The sequence below is a fragment of the Urocitellus parryii genome, chromosome 1 (genome assembly GCF_045843805.1).
Source record: "Urocitellus parryii isolate mUroPar1 chromosome 1, mUroPar1.hap1, whole genome shotgun sequence".
NCBI lineage: Eukaryota > Metazoa > Chordata > Mammalia > Rodentia > Sciuridae > Urocitellus > Urocitellus parryii.
Genome location: NC_135531.1, coordinates 281148736 through 281169666, shown reverse-complemented (window position 1 = coordinate 281169666; position 20931 = coordinate 281148736). Strand labels below are relative to the sequence as shown.

At 52.8% G+C, this 20931-nt stretch overlaps 1 protein-coding gene across 28 annotated transcripts in view; it reads right to left on the bottom strand.

Moving 5' to 3' along the window:
- Nucleotides 1-20931, bottom strand: part of Lrrfip1 (LRR binding FLII interacting protein 1) — a 125114-nt gene that overhangs the window by 27021 nt on the left and 77162 nt on the right. For 7 of the 28 annotated variants that reach the window (XM_026395993.1, XM_026395975.2, XM_077791212.1 and 4 more), the window contains exons 5-13: nucleotides 20148-20192; nucleotides 19594-19644; nucleotides 17233-17271; nucleotides 14267-14326; nucleotides 11997-12059; nucleotides 10319-10396; nucleotides 8617-8661; nucleotides 7446-7511; nucleotides 3997-4074 (exon numbers count right to left, since the gene is read on the bottom strand). The exons of 9 other annotated variants lie outside the window; for them this stretch is intronic. In XM_026395993.1, the coding sequence (XP_026251778.1) occupies nucleotides 3997-4074; nucleotides 7446-7511; nucleotides 8617-8661; nucleotides 10319-10396; nucleotides 11997-12059; nucleotides 14267-14326; nucleotides 17233-17271; nucleotides 19594-19644; nucleotides 20148-20192 (525 nt within the window). Of the gene's footprint in view, nucleotides 1-3996; nucleotides 4075-7445; nucleotides 7512-8616; nucleotides 8662-10318; nucleotides 10397-11949; nucleotides 12060-14266; nucleotides 14327-17232; nucleotides 17272-19593; nucleotides 19645-20147; nucleotides 20193-20931 lie in introns of those variants that run through there. 12 more of the 28 variants (XM_026395994.1, XM_026395977.2, XM_026395995.1 and 9 more) reach the window with 9 other exon arrangements.

The following is a 20931-nucleotide window of genomic DNA, read 5'->3' as shown; positions in this document are numbered from 1 at the left end:
ACTGGGGACATTCCTGATGGATGTTTCAGAAGCGAGGAGCTCTGTGGTGCGGAGGTGCTGGCCTCACCAGAGTCCCTGGGCTCGGAGTGGTCCAGCCTGGGTCCCGAACACCCAGGGTCCCGCCTCTCCCTGCTCCTGCCTCCCCCTGGCAGCTGTGCTCTTCATTTGACAGTGTCTGTCTGCCCAGTCTGTGTGTCCCATTAGGGCCGGGGCGGGTCTTCACTGGCTGACACTCTGGCCCTATGCCCGGAACATTCCAGGTGCTCAATCAATACCCAGATCACAGCTTCCTCAAGGGCATGCTGGAGAAGCAGAAAACCTGGCACCTGTGCAGAGTGGGAAATCGTGGGAGTGAGGAGCGGCAGTCCCTCTGGGATGGGGTGGCTCCCCCCTGCTTCCTCAGGACCGCAGGCCCGTGTACCAGCTTCAGGTCTTGACCCTGGTGGGAGACTCTGGGCACCGAGGCGCTTCCATTTCCTTGAGGTGGGACAAGCATCATTTGCTTCGTTCTGTGCCTTCTCTTGTGGTCTACACTGCCCCCTGGACTCCCACCCACCTTCCCGTCTGATGGGTGAGGCCAGCTCACTGGTGCACGTGCACCTTCCACACCAGAGTGGGGTCCCTGCCAAGCTTCAGGGCTGCCGTGCCCCGACTTCCCAAGAAGCACCCTGGACCCGCCCTGAGGAGACCAGGCCAGGGATCATTTCCACAGCGTGATGGTGTTGCCTGGACACCTCCAGCCAGCAGAAGCAAATCAACCAGGCCTTTCTGGGTGGCTGTTCCCCAGGGTGTCGTCCACGGCCACACCACCCTGAACGCACCCGATCCCGTCTGACCTCGGAAGCTAAGCAGGGTCGGGCCTGGTTAGTACTTGGATGGGAGACCCCTAAGGGTGTTACTCTGCTTTCCACGTGCAGCTCAAGAAAGTTGATGTGAGGGCTGGGGATGTGGCTCAGTGGTTAAGTGCCCTGGGTTCAATCCCCAGTACCAAAACAAAATAGAAAAGAAAGAGAGAGAGAGAGAGAGAGAGAGAGAGAGAAGGGAGGAAAGGGAGGGAGGGAGGAAGGAAGGGAGGGAGGGCGGGCGGGCAGAAAAAGAAAGCTTATGTGCCTGGCCAGAGTTCCAAGTCAGGAATGAGACTGTGACATCTGAACTGCCCCAGTGCACTTCCAGCTCAGCATCCCTCCTACAGACCAGGCTGGAGGGCCACTGGCCTTTGCCATGCAGCCTCCCAGGTACCACCCCTGACCTAGGAAGGCCAGGGAGCCTGGGTACAGCCTTCCCGTCTTCTTCTCACTAACAAGGCTGAACACACCCACCAACACTTTCTGTTGGTCTAGTAGCCCCCAATACACACCTGCCCCCTTACAATGGTGTAGCCTCCTCAGGACACAGAAAACAGAAATGGTGCCATTCCATGTGAGGGGAGCCGTCTTGGAAACGATGCAAGAGTGGCTAACTCAGATACCAAGGAGATGCTAGTCTCTTAGCCCCACATCCTTGAGATAGACACAGGATATTGTAACTGTGTCCCCTGGGAACTGTCTTCACCATACAGAGGCACCTGTGAGGCTCTGAAAACCACTCACAGGCAGTCCCCTACCAGTAGAGGTGCTAGGATGAGGCCAAGGACAGCCCCTCCCACGCATGCCTTGGGATTCTGATCTTTGCTCACTAAATAACCAACAGGAGGACTACTGGTCGACCTTTGTGCAATGAGCAATTGACTCACTAAGAAAGAATTGCACTATCTCTAAAATGACCTGAAAACCCAGCACCGGAGAGGCTGGAGCTCCCACACCATGTTTTTTTCCAACAACAGCACAGCCCCAGCCCCAAGAGAAGGCTGGGGCTCCAGGTCCAGACTCAAGTGGGCCCAGTCCTCCTCTGCCCAAGTCACAGAGACTACCCCCCCACCCTGTTTAGGGCCATCTACTACACCCATTTTTTAAAAATTTTTTAAATTGTTGATGGACCTTTATTTTTATTTATCTGTTGGTGCTGAGAATTGAACCCAGTGCCCCACACATGCTAGGCAAGTGCTCTGCCACTGAGCCCCAGCCCCAGCCCAACTATTACACCCATTTTATGAAGTTAATTTTCCACAAATTTAGAAAGCATGCAACAAAGAAATTTGCATCTGGTTTGTCTTTCTAGTAAAGTGACTATACGGTGCCATCATTTTGAAACTTCATCATGATGCTGGAATAAATCCAAACAAAATTTCTAATGATGTCAAGTAATCAGGACTTATGATTCCACGTGTCACCTGATTACACCAGGTAGGGGGCACGGAAGGTGTTTGGGATTCTTTGAAAGTGAAGCTACTTCCCCCATCAATTGAAAATCTCCTTTTTTTTTTTCCCCCCCAGAACTGGGTGTTTAAGAGAGTACTCTACATAAGGAGAGTGATGCTACATGAAGTTTATTGTGGAAAACCTTTGCTCTCTCTGAGATAAGTTCAGGTATGTTTTGCTGCCACAGAGCACGAGACACCCAGTGTGACAACCCAAGCTCGCAGGTGGACACCTGCAGGCCGTGGTGAGCAGGGCCGCCCAGCCCCCCAGCAGGCCGTGGTAAGCAGGGCCCCCCAGCAGGCCGAGGTGAGCAGGGCCCCCCAGCATGGCAGCGACCTGCCTGCAGTGCAGCAAGAGGGGACACCTTGTTGATGGCTCTGGGAGAGACTCAGCCAGGAGCGGGGCCTCGAGTCTCTGTGGCACCTGCAGCCACGTGCTCAGTGCACAGGTCTGACTCCTTTGAGCACGTGGCTTCTAGTCCGGCAGTGGGTCAGACTCTCCTATGACACCAGGTGGCAGGGTATGTGTGTGTGAGACTCACACGGGGCAGTCCCTGTGTCCACCAGGCACGGGCCTCCACTCTCACACCTGCTCCTCCTGAGCTCTTGTCCTTTCTAGGCCACGAGACGTGGCTGCCTGCCAGTGATGAAGGGCATTTGGCCTCGCACCACGGGAACTGGGCTGTGCAGGGAACTGGGGCTGCTCGACTAGGCTGTGGGGCTCAGAGCTGCCAGGGACCCCACAGGCTCCTCTGACCGAGGGAGCCATCCTGGTGTGAGCCCCACAGCTGTGAAGGTCTGGGCTGCTTCAAAACAAGCCACCAGGCAGCACCACTGGGAGACACGGACACAGGGAGGGATAATGATGCCCTCGGGCCTCAGCTCCAAAGCTACTTCACTACCAGGAGCACGGCCTGGGTTTCGGGCACCAACACAGGGCAGTACGGTGCTGAGTGACTCAGTTGAGGGCCACATGGAGCTTCTCTGAGGCTGGTGGTCTGAATGCAAGTGAGAGGAAGAGAGCAGCCTGGCCGTCTGCCCTTCTCCACGGGGCTCGCCAGCCCCCGAGGGCCCCTGGCCCTGGTAAGAGGATGATCAAGTGGCCTCGAATGAAGCCTCAGATCTGGTGAGGCCGAGTCTGCAGCTGTGAAGACCCCGGGCAACCCACACTAAGGACACTTAACCAGGGGAGGGCCAGCCACAGGCCCTTGCTTCCCGAAGCCAGGCCAGCTGTGCTGGGCCACAGACAGTGTGCCGTGGAGGACCGACAGGCGGTGAACACCAGGCAGGGGCACCGCAGGTCTGCACTGGCTCCAACCACTGGTAACATTTCAAAGGAAACATGAAGACAGTCCTTCAAAATTTAAAGGAAAAAACCAGCACACCCCGCACATGGTTATGTTCTGCCTTCTACTGTCCAGGGCTCCCCTCCGGGACTCCCACGTCTAGACTCGGTCAGAAGTTTCTTACATTTATGGTCCATGAGAAACTCAGCCACACCACCTGATGCCCCTAACAGTAGCCAAATGTGGACCGGTTTCCCTCGATCCTGTTTCTATTTAAGCCTGAAATGAATCATGGAGAGGTCTTCAGCCTCCCTCCCATGCTGGCTCTGAAGACAGGGGTCACTTGTAAAGGATAGAGAAGTGCAGGACGAGGGCAGGAGGAGACAGGAGGCAAGGGCAGCAGGGGCAACTTACCACAGGGCTGGCCCGCGCCGAGCTGGCCCTGGAAGAGGCGCGGGAGCCGGAGTTGAGGTGGCCACTGTACTCTGAAGGCTAGCCGTCGCCGTAGGACACACAGATAGAGACAAGGAACAGGGTCAGCCACGAAGCAATGAGCATGGAGGCCGCTGGAAGCATACTTGTTAGTCGCTGAGCTGGCCACACGCAGGGCAGAGGAAGAGAGGCTGGTTAGGGAGCAACCGCACTGGGAAAGGAACCGGGCCTGGCACAGCCAGCAGCGCCCACTAACAGGAGGAATAGATGGCAACATCCCAAGATCACAGAGCCCTCAGGAAGGAGCAGTGACACCGAGTGTCCGCCACGCCTCGCCTGTGCACAGAGCACGGGTGGTGGGAGGGACTGAGGGCCTAAGCCGCCTCCCGCAGGAGCTGGGGACGAGGACAGGGCACTCAGCGCCGACCTAGGGAGGAGTCTGCTTCTCTATTTTCCACATGGAAACAAAGTAAGACTCAGGTTACTTCAGAGCTGCCTGTGGCGTTCTCAGAGTGCCAGGTTGCCGCCCGGGGCCTGCGTGGGTCTCTGCCTGCCTACCCACCCATCATCTCTGACCCTCTCCCACTCCCGGGAAGGACCGCGCCGGCGACAGCAGAGTCTATAGCTGTGGCCTCTCAGCTCTGCCTTGGAGTCGGTCTTAGACACATTCCATGTTTTTCAAAAAAGTGCTGCCCCTCTCTGCAGAAGGCAGGGCTGGGAAGGCCTGGCTGGCATGGACACCACTTAGGGCTGCAAGCACCGAGCAGAGCCTGGCGTGTCATGAGGTAGACCTTCAGGACAGCCCACGGCCCCTCCACTACAGCTCTGGCCACCTCCCCTGCGCCAGGTACTTGACCCTCCTCTCTACTGGGAGGTCCGCAGGAATCGTGCTCAGCACAGGCCTAAGGAACCCTAGATCCTCAGTCTCATCTCAACAGCACCTCTCAGTTTGCCTGTCTCCCCAGCAGGACACACCGGCCCTCCACCCCCGCAGAGTCCGTGTCCAGTCTGTTCACAAATGAACCTCCAGGGAGCAGGTGAGGACTGTCACCATCAGTACTTGGTGAATGAATGATTCCAACTGTTGACCACCAAACATTAATTGGAAGAATTAAATCTCTCGCAGGGCTGGGGCCAGCAGGGCCAGGTTCCCCAGACCCGTTTACCCATGCTGACTTCTTTAGGGAAAAACGAGCAACACTGGGCAACACCGCTGTGTGGGCACCGGGTGGGACACACCCTGCCCAGCTGGCACAGGACAGGAGGCTCACTGGCACGGCCGGCTGAGAGCTCAACATCACGGAAAACCCTAAGTCAGCCCGTTAAGGCAGAATTATTTTGCCTCCCAGTTTACAGACACAGACAGACCCTACTACGTTCCGTGCTCTCTGCACCTGGCTTATGGCGCCACAGGTCAGGCGACTGCTCCAGGGCTGACTGCAGGCCCAGTTCCCCAGGCAGAAGGGTTCCTGGGGCGGATGGCCCCACCTGAGCAAGCTGCCAGCCTGTCTCCAGGACCTGTGCCCCCTCATGTGTGAGTCGTGTGACTGGGGGTGGCCGAGTGTGGATCATGCCTCTGCCTCTTGTTGCCCATGTGGCTCTCATCTGTGACAGGACCAGACAGAGGGCCAAGGATGAAAAAGAGGTTGTGTCTGAGCTTGAGCTTGTCTCTGCAGGCTTCCCAGCTCCAGGATCAGACAAGGCCACTGATGGTGACGTCCCAGGGCTCAAAATGCCTGAGGGAACCCCTCCACACAGAGCCCTCAGCCCAGCTCAGGGGCTGCGAGGGGCAATTCCTGAGCTATCCGGGGCGGTGGCAAGTCCTCCAAGGTGGGCCCAGGACTGCCCTGGGCAGGCCTAGGATCCCTGAAGTCATAGCCACTCGGCTGGGTCCTTGCTGGACTCTCCTTGGCTGAAAGACTAGAAGCCCGAGTACCACACTCCCAAGGCTCATCTGCAGCCAGGGGCCAGAGATCTCTGTCAAGAGTCCCTTCCCCAGGCCCAGCCTGTGGAACCTGGTTAACAACGAGAGCTGAGCTCCCTCGGTGTGAGTGCAGCACCTGGCTGGCCCCAGGGTCCCGGGCACCACTGTAAGATGGACTTTTAACTCAGGCTCCTCCACCTCACTGCCACGCAACCTGCACAGGAGGTTGAAATCCCTGCCATGAAAAAGCACTCTGGGGCCATGCTCCATGGGTCGCTACCCCGCAGTGTCCCCAAGGCGCTGCTTAATGAGCCTCTGTGGGCCTCCAGCTGTGGGCTTCACCAGCTCTGCCATGGCCGCCAGAAGACAGCCAGGGCTTGGAAAGGCTTGTCCTCCTGAGAATCAGTCCATGCCCTCTTTTCAGATCAAGACAAGCACTTAGCAGCTCTTCATCCTCACAGGACAGGACAGGGCTCTCCTGCCTTAAGCATGGCCTGTCGGCTCTCTAGTGGCCTGCCAAAGGGTTTAAGAACTAGAAAAAACATTTAATGTGTAGGGAGTTACATTAAATGATTTATGCCACACAGAACTCCATCCCTGTTTACATGTCACCCAGGACTGGTGCTGTGCCAACTAACAATTGAACTTGATAGTCATAAAAAAACTATAAGGAAAACTGTAGGTCACACTGACTTGCTTCAAAGGAATTGACGAGCATCCACGATGGTTGGAGAAACAGCTCGATTAATCATAAAACTGGATTTAGCCAATTAAGTAGCTGATTACTTTCAAAAGCAAAATTATAAAGGTGGTTCAGGTATTTCTCAGCAGGCCATTCCCTCCACGGAGGGTCTGAGGAGTGGCCGGTGTAGTGCGTCCTCGAGGGCAGCACAGGTCAGAACCGAGTGTGTGGCCCCAGCGGGGGGGGGGGGGGGGGCAGCCCTGCCAGTTGGGTCACCCGCTTCCACAGCTCCTGCTCATTCCCGTTTTGTCACTATTTCCACTCGTTCACCAGCAAATATTGACTATACAGCTACTACCCCCTTACTGTGACGGCAATTGTCATTTCAGATCCCTTGAAGAGAAGGCAGAAGGACCATGGGTGGAGAAAGGAGGGGACACTCATGCCTGTTGGAGTCCTCAGACTCGCTCGACCTCCTCGGCCACTGAGGGGGAAATAGTCTGCGATTCTCCAACGCCCTGGCCTTCTCCTGCGTCTGTGAGGTCACTTTGCTTCTTGTCAGGGTCAGCAAGGGAACAGAGCGGATGAAACTCAGCTCAGGCTGGTCTCCCTGTGACCTCAGTGTGGACCTACTGGGGACACTGGGCCAACAGCCAGAGAGTCCACAGTTCAATTACCCCTGACCCTCATGACAGTGGGAAAATGAGAGGAGACAGCGCTTCCTCCCCGTGACGGTCTGTGCCTCCCACGACTGGAACGGCTCCCGGCAAGCGCTCCCAGGGACATGCAGCAGGCAGGACAGGTGGCAAACAGACAGCGCCTTACAGCCCGGGAACCGCAGGCACCGCCCCGCCGAGCCCCACTGAGGCTGCTCTCATCCAACAGAGACACCTGCAAGCAGAACAGACTGTCACCAGGGCGCCTTCCGGTCCCCAGGGACCCAGAAAACACGGAAAACGTGAGCCAAGGAGGAGTGACACGTGCCAGGGCTCTCCTGGGAAACCCTGTGCAGGGCAGGCTCGACGCCACCTCGCCAGCCCAGGGCCAGGGAGCAGGGTGAAGAACATGCAGCAACCAGGAGGGACAGTTCTGCTGCCGTCAGTGAGCATGCAGCTGAAGGCCACAGGTCACTGAGATCGGCCAGCTGGAGAGCATTCCATGCTGAGGAGAAACACGTGACTTCAGAGTTAAAACATCAGATAATTCGGACATCAGGAATTTGGTCAAGCATCCTGGATTGTCAATTTTTTTTTATTAAAAAAAGTACTCTATGTGAGGTGACTTTGGAATAAAAGATTAAATTATGTTAATGATAGGTTTAATGTTGAAGAGTTCATAACTCTTTAAATGTTGCTAAGTAGAAAGCAGAGTATTCGATCACCTTGAAAATCCTACGTATTAGTCACAGAAACAGGAGCTTACGATACCACAAGTGGCGACGTCAGAGCGGCCCAGTGTAAAGGAGCGCTGGCCCTCCCTCCTCCCTTAGAACACACTGGCTTGGTGTTCTATCTGTAACTGATAAGTGTGCAATCTGATGGGAATTAATTCAGGAAGTTACTGACATAGTTACTTTGAATACTGTTTTCCTGCATAGCATAAGTACCTGTATTTAAAACTGGAAAATTTCACAGTAAGAGAGTAACAAGGATCAGCATCAGTTAAGGTTGCCAAGGCACTAAAGACCCATTTTCCTCTCTGCCAGCAGGAAACCTACATGCTGCCGTTGCTCTATTCCTGACCAACGATCCTACCCAACACCAGTCTGACGGCCACTGTCAGCAGTCGGGGAGAGAAAACTCTGATCTGGCCACGGAGCACTGACGGACACCATGGGGGACTGACGGACACCACGGCACACGTAAGCTCCTGTAAAGGCACAATCCCCCGTGGGGCGGAAAACACCCCACCCCATGCACGTGTGTGGGTGGAGGGGCACACGCATTGGGGGGCGAGCAGGTGGGGCGAGGAGGTGCCGCCCAGGGAGCACACGCACCGGATACCTCCCCGCAGGCCGGGCAGCGCTGGACAGATAGCAGGGCTGGAGGACGAAAGCAAATGGCAGGTGTTTAAAGCCTTGAAAAAGACGGCAAGAGAGGAGTGACAAGGCCACCTAAGGGCTCAGTTATGGTGACAGAAAGCAATGGTCAGAGGGAAGAAGGCCAGGCCGGCATGGGTCTCGGCAGGTCAGAGCGCAGATCTAGGATTCACAGGGAGGGGAAACCCGGGAGGCCTCTCGGCCTTGGCCCCCGGAGTCTGCAGCAGGCATTTCCTACTCACTTTTCTTCAGGCAGTTCTGGAAAAAAGGACGGCAATGAGAAGGAACTGCGGCAGGGCGACAGCCCCACCAGGGTGCCACACCACCCTGGGGTCCTGCTGCGGTTGGCCCTGGCACTGAGGGTCACACCTGCCACAGTTCAACCTGCCGAGGATTGAAAACACCTGGAAAAACAACTGTACCTGTCTTGCACACGTACAGAGAGTTTCCTGTCCCTGTTCCCTAAACAGCACAGTGTGACAACATTCACACTGTATTGGGCACCATAAGGAACCACAGGTACTGTGCACAGGTCCTATGCAAGTCACACGGCAGTTTATACCAGGGCCTGAGCATCTGTGGGGGTTGCTATTGGGGGTTCTGGAACCCCCCAGGTCCTGAGGGGTGCCTCTAAGTGACTGCAGTGAGGGGAGCAGCAGAACAGCGTGGGGCTTCTATCAGAGGACAGCAGTGACAGTCCTCGGCACGCTAAAGGGAGCTCTAGGCCAGCTTCCCTGGTCAGGGCTGACAGGTCCTGTCAAAGGGGACTCCACACCTGGAACAGACATGAGGGGACACTCTGGAGCACAAAGGGGACTCCAGACCTGGAACACACATGAGGGGACACTCTGGAGCACAAAGGGGACTCCACACCTGGAACACACATGAGGGGACACTCTGGAGCACAAAGCAGCTCACCAGGGCACACAGATTTAGCTTCAGGGAGTCGGGACTCATTCAGAGGCTCACAGCAGTGGGCATGCTGGACCAGCAGGGGAAAGCCGTCGTGACCGGCCACAGGCCACTGAGCAGCTCATGTCTGCAGACCTGAGGACAATTCAACCTCTGAGACACGATGCGCACTTGGACTTCCGACACTGACCTCTGCTTTGGAACAGGACTTGTAAACCTACAGCCAGGAAGGCCAGGGCCCTCCGCTGGCCCTGCCCATGGCCTTGTGAAAACAGGAAACAGGGAGAGAAAGCCAAACAAATGACTCTGCTCTGCCCACCTCTCCAACACGGAGCCAAATGGTGCACAGACATCTTCCAAATTGCTTCCTGGACACATTTACAAAAGAAAAATATTTTTTAAAAAACAAATTGAAACTCCAAATGGGGGAACAATTGCTGGAAATGGAGGGACCCGAGAGACTAACTTTCTGGACTTGAGTTTTTAAAAATATACATTTCATAGAACTCTGCTTTTCCTGAAGTCCACTTTTCCGTATTAGGTCCTAAATTATTTCAGATGCTTTTTTTTTTTTTTTAAGATTGAGAAAAGTCTTAGCAAAATATTGGAGCCAATCAAAACACCCACTGAGATCTGCTCCACAGATTTCGTCTATCAGAGGTTGAAGTATCCACTGAAACAACACTTCAGCAACTTAAGTGCCACACAGAGGAGAGGAGGGAGAAAGTGATGGGAGAGGAGAACAGACCCGGTTTCCATTCTGGGCAGACAGGGGCTTGTGAGCAAGGCCACCAACAGGAAGCCCAAGTTCCGAACAGGAGAGTCCCTGTAATCAGAGAAAGTGGTGGGTACAGGGGGACAGCCTGCACCTGCACTGCATCTCAAAGGTGCTTCGGTGTCAGCGACTCAGACAAAATCACCCCCACAGCCAACCCGTGCAGGGCAGGTGCCAATGAGGCAGAGCAGGAAGACGGTCAGGAGGAAGTGGGCGGCTGGGCCGGTGAAAGGAGCCGGCCGCTATGGAGACCAACCTTGGAGTCTACACACAGGAGGAAAAAAAGATGTGATTTTAATTGCTAACAAGACCCAAGAGGATTTAGTCTTTGTAACTTGACTTCTAATTTTTAGAGTTTGGTAGGAAGAATTCCAAGCCAGGAATCTGCAAGGCTGGTCTCCCAGCTGACTCCTTTGGTTGGCACTTACATGATGGCATGCACTCAGGACTCACAGAAGATGTGATAAACCAAGTGGCACAATTCAGAGACTACAGGACAGGGGGATGCTACTGCATAAACTAACCGACTCCCCCCAAAAATGATTCACCCAAATCAAAGGGTCGGGGAGGGGGGGACTTAAAAAGTTAGTCCAGGAGTTGTAAATCCTTTGTCCCATGTTGAGACCTATCCATAGTTGAGACATGTCCGTTTAAGTAAAATTAACCAAGCTGATGTGTTGGGCAGGAATAGAGGCTTGCATCAGAACAGAATAGCTACCAGGCAGATGGTGGGAGGGTAAAAGCCAGGTGCATCAGGATGGGGACACATGGCCTCCGGAAAGTCCTGATGCACTCTGCATCTGAATGGGTCAGCTCTCACTTTGACCATTAACCTTCTGGACTTGGATTGCTTGTGTTAAATGAATGTGAGTTGGACACAGGCTGGACTTGGGTGGGTAATTTCACATCTAACTGTTAACTGACGAGTACTATCTTCCATTTTATTTTATTTTTGCTTTTAGTTGGAAAAAAATTTTAATAATTGGTTCTTCCTAGTTATACATGATCATCTTCTATTTTAGAACAAGTACCCCAGCTCATCAAAAAGAAGAAGGAAATAAAGTTTTCTGAATGAATGTAATACTACTTCGGTGTTTACATTTCATCTACTATTCAGTAAAAAAAAAAATCAAAGGAGGCTCAGCAGCTCAGCTCATAGGCTGATCAGCAACCAGGAGCTGTGTCTGCCAGGATCAGGGTCAACTTGAGCTCTCGGTGTGCAGCAGGAACTTTGTGACAATGCCTGGATTGGACCGGATTTTCATTCCGAGTCTAGTCCAGCGCTGAGAAACTGCCACGGAGTGTGTAGGACCCTATAAAATAACATTGCTCAGGAACTGTCAAGGAAAGAAGGCCAAGATATTCCTCTCAAGGAGTTCTAATTAAAAAGTCTACAAAAAAAAATGCAAGTTCTTTCATGGTAGTCCATGGAGAACCACAATTCACACTCCAAGGCAAGACAGTTGAGGTGGTCTGAATGAAGTATCTCAGGATAATCCCTCCGCAAAAGTTTAACAAAACATCAATCCAAATGAGAATCCATGGCATGTTAGAGAGAAGGAGAGCCGAGTGCACACACACACACACAGCGCATGCTATGAAACCTGCAGTCTCTGAAGAAAGGGTGTGAGAGATTTGAATGGAAACCAACCAACTTCTCCTCCCTGCATGATGACAAAGTGGAGAATCTGCCGTCACCGCCAGAGCTGGAATTCTGAGCACCAAAGAAGGAGACATTTTTAAGTGATGAGTACCTGCTTCAAGTCCCGAAGCACAGCCTGGCCCCTCCGCAAGGCAGAGATAAAACAGAGCTGGCCCCAGCAGCCCAGGAAGGCTGGCATGGCTGGTGCAGCAGCGGGAGAGTTCATGTTTCAGGAACCTCTCCGCGGAGCCCGGTAGCTGACCTATTACTATGTCGTCACCTGCGAAATCTCATGCCAGACTGCCTACAACCCCCCAGTCTGAACTTTCCTCATCACATCTTCTAAGGTAGCTGGAATCCTGCTTATTGTAAGATTTTTACTTTCTTCAGCCCAGCACACCTGAGGACAGGTGGAACTTCAGGGGGTGGCTCGTCCCCCTCCAGCTGAGACCTCTGTCCATAGAAGGAAACTGCCCTTATGATGTCTTGAGTGTACATTTAATTATTATTAATTTTTGCAGTGCTGGGAGGGAACTCAGGGCCTCACACATGCTAGGCAAGTGTTCTACCACCGAGTCGCACTCCAGCCCTTGAGCACATTTTAAAAATATCAGATCCCTCCAGAATGCAGAGAGGGAGGTGACGTGTGCAGTTCTGAATGTGGCTAGGAAGGAGTCAAGGTCAAGCAGTTCTGCTAGGGAGACTGCGGTCCCCTGCAGGAGGAAGCGGGTATCATTCCCTCCTGCAGGCGGGGTGGACGTCGCATTCACTCTTCTCCAAGCTCATGCTTCCGCGGCTCCAGCAGCTCTGCTCTGGGAGCTTCCTAAAGAGTGGCTCAGGGAGGTTATTTTGTTCTTCGAACATTCTACTTTCAGATTATTTTTAAAATCAGTTTTTACATCCAATTTCGTTCTGTGAGCAGTTTTGTAAACAGATCCTTTTGTATTTGATTTCTACAGGCTTTATCTAAATCTTAATCATGATGCATATTTTTACTTTCTCAAAGGTTAAACTAAGTCATTATCTGCATAATGTGGAGCTTGATGTCACCCTGTATGGTCATGGGCATGCTGGCTACATTAGGGATGACCCACAGGTCCACCTAACATTGGGAAAAGCTACACTAAAGAACTTCTGAAGTAACTTCTAAGCCCACACTGCGCTTCTCGGTGACCACTTATGGTAAAACAACGTATCAGGAGGGAAAGCTACAAACTAGTCTATAAAACTCCACCGAGTAGTGGTCTGGTGGCCACCAGGAAGTACAGTCTGCAAGACTGCGACACTGAAGCCAGTCAGCAAGGTGTCAACATGGCCGCTGTGCAGAGCAGGCAGCTCCTGTCCCGGGCTCTGCACTCCTTTAGAGAAGCGCAAGGCAAGGGCCACAAGAGGGATGCAAAGTCTGCAAGGAGCAGAGCTTAGAGGAAATACAATAAAGACACTTGTAATCCTAAGCAGGCAGGAGAAGGCTAAAGCAACCTGTTCAGCCAGTTTTGGAGAGCTGAGACTGTGTTGGTTTAGTAGGGCGGGGTGGGGGTGGGGGTGCTCTGTGTTACCCACTTGAAGTCTAGAAATATAATTTGTTTGTAATATCTCAACATAATTTTAAAAATTGACAATAAGAACAGAACATTTTAGATCACTTAACACAAAAGAGACCTGTGGCAGCTCACGAGGCTTCATTAGCTGTACCCAGCTTACCTTCCGAAATCCCCAGGGACTAAATGTCCCCCACGCCCCTGCGGCAGCCTGTACTTCTCTCCCCTCAGCAGCCCTCTGCTTCTGCCTCCCACCCTCACCCCTGAGCAGCCAAACACTGCAATTTAGTTCTCTTCCTTTTCCTTTCCAGGGAAACACAGGCTCTTGTGAAAGAAAAACATTAAAACTACAAACAAGAAATGCGAACTGGGAAGATGTTGGACTTAAGTGTTGGTGAAGGCCAAATACACCACCACACACACTATACACACGGACCGAGGGCCTCAAGATAATGAAAGAGGGAGACTTTAATTCTAGGTATTGTTAAACTTAAGAGAGTCCTATCAATATCAGCTTCTTACCTACCTCCTACCACATCAGTCATCCTGAGAATGTTGAATAATAACATTAAGGGAATGTTTACCAGTTGAAAAACATTATCTTTCATTCTATCATGTGTTAGAAAAAGAAGAGTCCTGCTATAATATAAAAAGAGGAAAAAAGCTGAATTTAGCAATAAGTCTTAGAAGCTTTGAAGCAGCCTGCTTGAATTTCATGCCATGCAAGTTGACTGTACTGACCCTGCCAGATCTTCTACTCAGGGACTGCGATCCATATAATTCTCCATCATAACCATTGGTCTGTGTCAATGAAGAAAAGAGAAAAATTAACATCAGTATATAAATGAGGATGTGGCTACTGACAGCAGGGAAAATCAGCCAGGTTTAGACGGAGTTTCCTTAGTGCAGGGGATGGTTGGCAAGCTTGGGGCAGCACAAATCCTGGTGGCCCCCAAATGGCCTCCTTGCAACCCAGAGGAAACAGAGCTCTGAGCTGATCAAGTCATGGGCTTCGTGTCACATGTCACTCTGGGTCCTACAGTGTACAGTGGAGGGAAGCACACATGCTGGGGTCCAGTTCTATGCGGGAGCTGTGCAAATCCTAGCTATTGAGAGGGCTGGCTGCCAAGCAGGGGTGGGGGGGCACAGACTCAGAGATTTCAGGTCTTGGTTCAGGGTAAGTTCTGGAAAATTACAGCTTAGTATGAAATACCTTCATGAGATCCAGAAATTGTTTCTAATCAATCTGCAATTAAATGCAAAAGTTCACCAAAGAAAAACTGTTGCTGGTGGACGACATCTTCTCTACTCCTTCCCCATTCCCAGTCCTCCCACTTCATGTCTCATCTTGAGACTTGAGCACATCCCTAATGATCTCATAATCCGTGCTCCAGGAGTAAAAGAGGACGAGCATGTTAAGCGCCTGCCTTCTCCCCCTCCTCCTTGTCTCCCTGTCCAAGTCTGGAGCAAAAGCAGGGCTATAAGGAAGGGCTCTATCAGTCTAGAAGGAAACTTCTGCTGATTCAAGGTAAGAGCTCAAGCGTCAGAGACATAACCAGCTCCAAAGGGAGAAAGAGGAGGAGCCATCCACACACCTGATGAAGATGAAGGAGGTGTCACTGGAAACGGAAGCCCTTAAGCAAATGACTTAATCCGCTGTACCTCCACATCCCCAAATCTACAGGGACTCGCTGACCCTGTAGTGAGAAGCAGTCTGACCTTCTTTCAGATCGCCACCACCCTCTCCTCTTGAATGGTGCATTTGGGTGGTGGGGCTACTTTATGGGGCATGATGGTAAGAAAGGTCGACCAGAAGACAATAAAGAGCCCACAGGCAGCATATCAATGCCACCTGACATCAGGTCTCTAGTTCTGCTCGACAAAGTCTCTCTCTCCTTCCTGGGTGGTGTCCACTTCTGCATGCTATTCACTGGTCAAGGCTACGAGAGGGCAGTCTGAAGGCGACCTGTGTCACGGCCACTGGCATAATTCTCAGGGACACAGGCCCTGACCTAGGAAACTGGAGTGCTGCAAGGACCCGGGAGCACAGGTTTTATAAGGAGCTTCCAGGTGCAGCAACACAGAGGAACACTGCTGGAGGGAATCCGGAGAGGACACTCACAGACCAGCACTGTCCAGCAGAGGATGACAAGGAACGGGTCACTGTCCTGCAAACGGTCACCTGTGATGAGGCAGCACTAGCCACCACCATCCTCAAAGCCTTGGGGGGCTCCATGTGGCAGCAATGCTCCGTGTCTCCCTTTCCACATGAGGCATACCACAGGCACTCTGGAAGGGCATCAGAGAAGGGAAGCAAAACCAGACTCCGAGTGCAGGCTTGATGCCTCTGCTTTAATGTTAAAAAGAGATGCACTAGGAAGTGAAAGCCAAAGCACGCTCCTGACCCAGCTCACCTACACACCCGCCCATCAAGGACTGGCTGGAAGCAAAATGCACACAAAGGGTGGCCAGGAGCCACCTAAAACCAGGTTGCCAAGGGGCTGGGGATGTGGCTCAATGATAGAGCGCTCGCCTAGCATGTGCGAGGCCCTGGGTTGGATCCTTAGCACCACATAAAAATAAATAAATAAAGGTATTGTGTCCAACTACAACTAAAAAATAAAATATTAAAAAAAATAAAAGAAACAGGTCGCCAATATTTTCAATTCCTTAGAGAACAGAAGGACTGCCACACAGGGGCACTACGGAAGGGCTCTGTAGGTAAGTGACAGATGCTCTGTGAGGGATGCTTCCTGAAGGAGCCAGTTGGCCTCAACCTCACCAGGCCAGGATGGCTGCAGTGGCCACAGGAGATGGCCCTCCTCAGCCATCCCTTCCACCCAGAACTGGGGACCCTGGGAGGACCAAACACGCAGGGCAGGGCACAGCTCTTGTTCCTAACCATTACCTTAAATACAAAAATACGTTCTAAAACAGGAATGTGTCAAGTAATTTTTAAATGAAGTAGTGATAGATAAGCACAAAAGGCTTTGAGATGATGTCTTTAATGTGATTTCCTGTCTAATATGCTAACTTCAGTACCAAATCACTTTTGGCTGAGCTGTGCTTTCTAGTCAGACTGAATTTTTCTTCTTCTAAGAATAAAGTTTACAGGTTTTCAGAAAGCATAAGGCACAGAAACTCTCGGATTTGTAAAAATAGCAATTCCAAGTTTAAATCAAAAGCCTCTGTTTTTGTGACTGGAACTGGGGTCTTTCTCAAGGAGTATTTTTTTGCAGAAGAGCCAAATGGTCCATTTGATTTGATGGCTGTAGATCAGAAACAAATGCTTTTTAAAAATCAGGCAAAATGATGTTACGTGCAATCTTTTAAAGGAAATTTGAGGCCTGGGGAATCTCTGATCTGATGTGAGTTTCCTGAAGGCGCCCACTGACCGCCTGTCTGGCATGCACAGAGCTGCTCACAGGGCCTGCGCCAGACAGTGGCCCTCGAAGACACCTGGTGAGTGTCTGCGCACAGACATCCAGGTTCCAGGGCCACGTGCAAGGATCAGGAGGCCCCAGGAGATGGACCACAGACCCTGGAGGGGGACCCACCTTCCTAACCTCATCCTCTGAATTGTAGGTGCACAAGACACACACAGTGTTTCACCAAGTCACCCCATGAGATTCCAGGAACATGGCGGGTTATTGTCTGTCACAGCACACGGTTAGGATCACACGGCAAAGTCCACACAAGTGTCTTACCCAGGCGTAGGGACCCCCGTACTCCACGTCAGGCTGCGACTGTCCAAACAAGGAAGGAAGAAAAACAACGGCAAGGAGGGGGGAGGTGAGTCAAAAGAGGAGAGAAACATAAAAAATACATCGCTGAGACCTCAGACTAGGTTGGCTCACGACCTCTAGGACCATACACCTCTGAAAGAGTTCTGTGAGGAATAGGGCCACACAGAACCCCATTCCCCCAGGACCCAAAGCCCTGGAGGGGGCTGAATGAAGGCAGCCACCACGATTCACAGACAGCCTGAGCAGCCCTTTCCCCTCGGCACCGCACACTCCAGGTGAAGGGGCGGAGGGATGCAAAGCTCATGATATCCAAAGTCTCGCTGTTCCGTGAGGCCATCCACACAGACCCAGGACAGCAAGGCCCCCGGGCCCTCTCAGGGTCAACAGCACTATTGGCTGAATGTGGAAAGCCTGTGTTTGGGGGGGTTGAGAAATAAAAGATATAATCTTACACAGAAAATTTTTCAGAATATTAAAATGCAAGAAAAGATTTCAGAATATTAACATGCATGAAGCCAGCCTAAGTAGGTCTCATGCAGAGGTCAGAGTTCAGGGGCTCTTGGCACATGGCCTGCACCTCCCACCAGGCCCCAGGGGAGGGGAGCTGGGGCTATCACTGAGGGCTGAGACCCTGAGCAGGCCTCTTACTGTGAACATCAGGGGGACGGGCTCTCATCTCCAGGTCCACAGCCTCAGGTGCTGCGGGACTGAAGTTCTGAGGGGAAGAGGGCCGCCACCTGGCTGGGTGACAACCCCCCACTCCCCTCTCCCCCAGACAGCACTCTAACTGTGGACTCCTCATGAGGCTTCCTACCCGGAGACAAATACACCCCATACCTTGGCCAGGAACAGCGTCCGCAGAGAGACTTAGTTCATTCCTGGCAAAGGTGGCTGGAAGCAAAATGAAGGCCGCGTGACACCGCAATGCTCACCAGCACTGCCATCGGTCACACCCTCTGGGGTCAGAGAACCCTCTGAGAGTCTCAGAAAAGTGGAAATTCTTTTCCCAGAAAAACTAAGTGTGCACAGTGTCTCACGCACTCTCTCAGGATCACAGATCTGAAGACACTGCACTCCAACAGAAGTTTGGATCCGCTACCCGCCCCCAATCTCTCTTATCCCTGACAGTTCAGCTTTGCTCTCACCACTCCTTTCTCAACGGTTCTCTTGGCAGAATCAGGATGCTACACCCAATGTCTCTGCTCCGCCCTCAGCAAGCCGCTCCCCTGGCCCTGCAGCTGTGCCTCCCCACCTGGTGTCCGGCCCTGGCCTGCTGGGTCTGCTCCGCAGCTGCCACGTCTGTGTCCTGGCCACAGGCTCGGCTCACAAACTTTGCATCTACGGCATTTTGGTCACACAGATCTTCCTTGTCTACAGTGGACTGTGTCAGAGGCACCATGAGGGACTTACAACTGTTAGCTAGTTCCAAATAGCAAAGGGGCACTTCAGTTGCTTCAGGGCAAGATCATAGGGGACCCGCGTTTGCCACTGAAGAGACAGTGACAGCAATGGTGGTTCAACAGCACAATGCCTGGCCCAGGGGTGGCTTGGTGACATCACTGTCACAGCTTTGAAAAGCAAGGTTCCCACTCAGGCAGCTCATTGGCAAAACGGACCTGCTGTCCTGGGACCAGCCCTCCTCACTAGCAGGAGACGCGCCTTCAACCCTGCAGTCCTCCTTGCTAGTGGGAGACACGCCTTCAACCCACGTGAATGGGAGCAAGATGCTCAGGCTGATGTACTAAGCAGGACCGTGCCCCTGCCTGTGTCCCAGAGTGCACCCCGCGTCAGGTGCACCCATGAGGCCTTTGGAAAGTCAAGGAGAAACCACTGTTTTCAGCATCCTAGCTGATGAGAGGAGGGGTCCCGAGGGCAAACCTGGGTCTAGCCCTTCCTCCAGGCACCCCCTGCTGCCACGGGACCAGCACGGAATCAGACGAACTCACACCACTGTGACCAAGGCGGCCACTTCCAGGGGTGTGTGAGTGGACTCACAGACCTGCCCAAGGACTGCAGGTGCCTTCACACTCCTGCTGGTCACCCTGGCAGTGCCCAGACAACGCTGAGCAAGGGAAACAACTGAAACCTGGCAGCTGCACTCCGGGAGCAGCCGGCCCAGGAGCCACCACACCAGCACTCCCCCAGGACAAGCGCCAGACACCCAGCGGAGACACCCCCGCAGCCACCAGACTTGAGCCAGCATCCCCCCGTCAGACACCGACTGGCGGGCCATCGTGCAGGAGCAGGAGGCGAGGGCAGGATGTCAAGCCCAGGATTCAGCCACACACACTGCATGCGGACCCCATTGCTCCGGTTACTGACCCTCAGGCTGCCGCGGCTACCCACGGACATGCGCTCATCTTCATCAGAAGCCTGTTGGAAGAAAGGATGGAAAACCACCGTGAAGTGATAAGACAACTCCCAAAGACAGATGCCCCAGGCTCCGAGGGACAAGGCTGAGCCGAGGCCACAGCGGTGGGGTGGGCTGGCCGCCTCCGAAGGGGCCGGGGGCTTGAGTCAGGGCTTTGGTGACAGGGGCTGTGTGCACCTCTGCTTGCCCAGGATTGTCATGGATAATATGAATTTAAGTAAATTCCATTAATGTGGTGCTATTTACACCACAGGTCACTCACAGGTAAGTCATAAATACACCTCAGGGTATCATTACTAGGAAAATCATTCATGGATACCGTGCACACGAACTTCAGAGCTCTCCTCCTCACTGCGGTACGTCAAAATGCTGCAGGCAGAGTTCCCAGTCTGCTCGGGAACCCTTCCAGCATTATATCAGGACTAGGAAAGTCTTTTCCTAAGCAGCGTGGGTACTTCAGTCACTAAAAGAGCAAAGCACAGGTAACGAACAAACTGGTACTAACCGACGTGCTCCTCCGGGATCTGCGAGACTGGCGCTCACTGTCCTCCTACCGCAGCAACGGGGACAGCAGGGAAAGGTTAGAGACAGGCCCGGGAAGCAGCACGGTACAGACTTTCTGATCTAACTGGCAAATAACACTTTGTTTGCGTTCACTGAAGGGCTTCAGCTACGCCCTGGGAAGGCGTCCTCCTAGGAGCCGGGCTCTCAAGCCACCAAGGGCACTCTTCACTCTGGCTTCAAAGGCAGTGAGCACGGGGCAGAGGTCAAGGCTGAGTTTCTCTAACCTCGATGCTCGGGTCCTAGGCTTTCCCTCACTTCAGAACCTCACTCTTCTGCAGGAATCATTTCCTCAAGAAACCAACCCGTCAACCCCAAACCCCAAGGAGGACGTCACCTGTCTCTTCTACTCTGTGGAATCTCAGACACCAGTTTCCATCTTGGACATCTCTGAAGCTGGGGTGTGTCTAATCATCAAAGCTGCTCACAGTTACCATGAGCACCTTTTCTCTCTCAGTGGTATTCAAAACACTAACACGTCTTTCAGCTGTCTTAAGGTGTGATGAAAACACATCTACCTGTGTGAAGTTAGATAGCGTGATGGGTGACCCAGGCGGAAGTCAGCCACTTTTTAGAAACAGGAAGGTGTGCTCTTTGCTCAGTTCTCTTTCCTGCCATATGCAGGTGACTAAGGGAGGATGTTGTGCTTCCCTTGACTGTCTTCATCCATGAGGAAGACAGAAGAGGACATGTCCACCCTGGCCAGGTTCTCAAACTCTGGAGCAGGT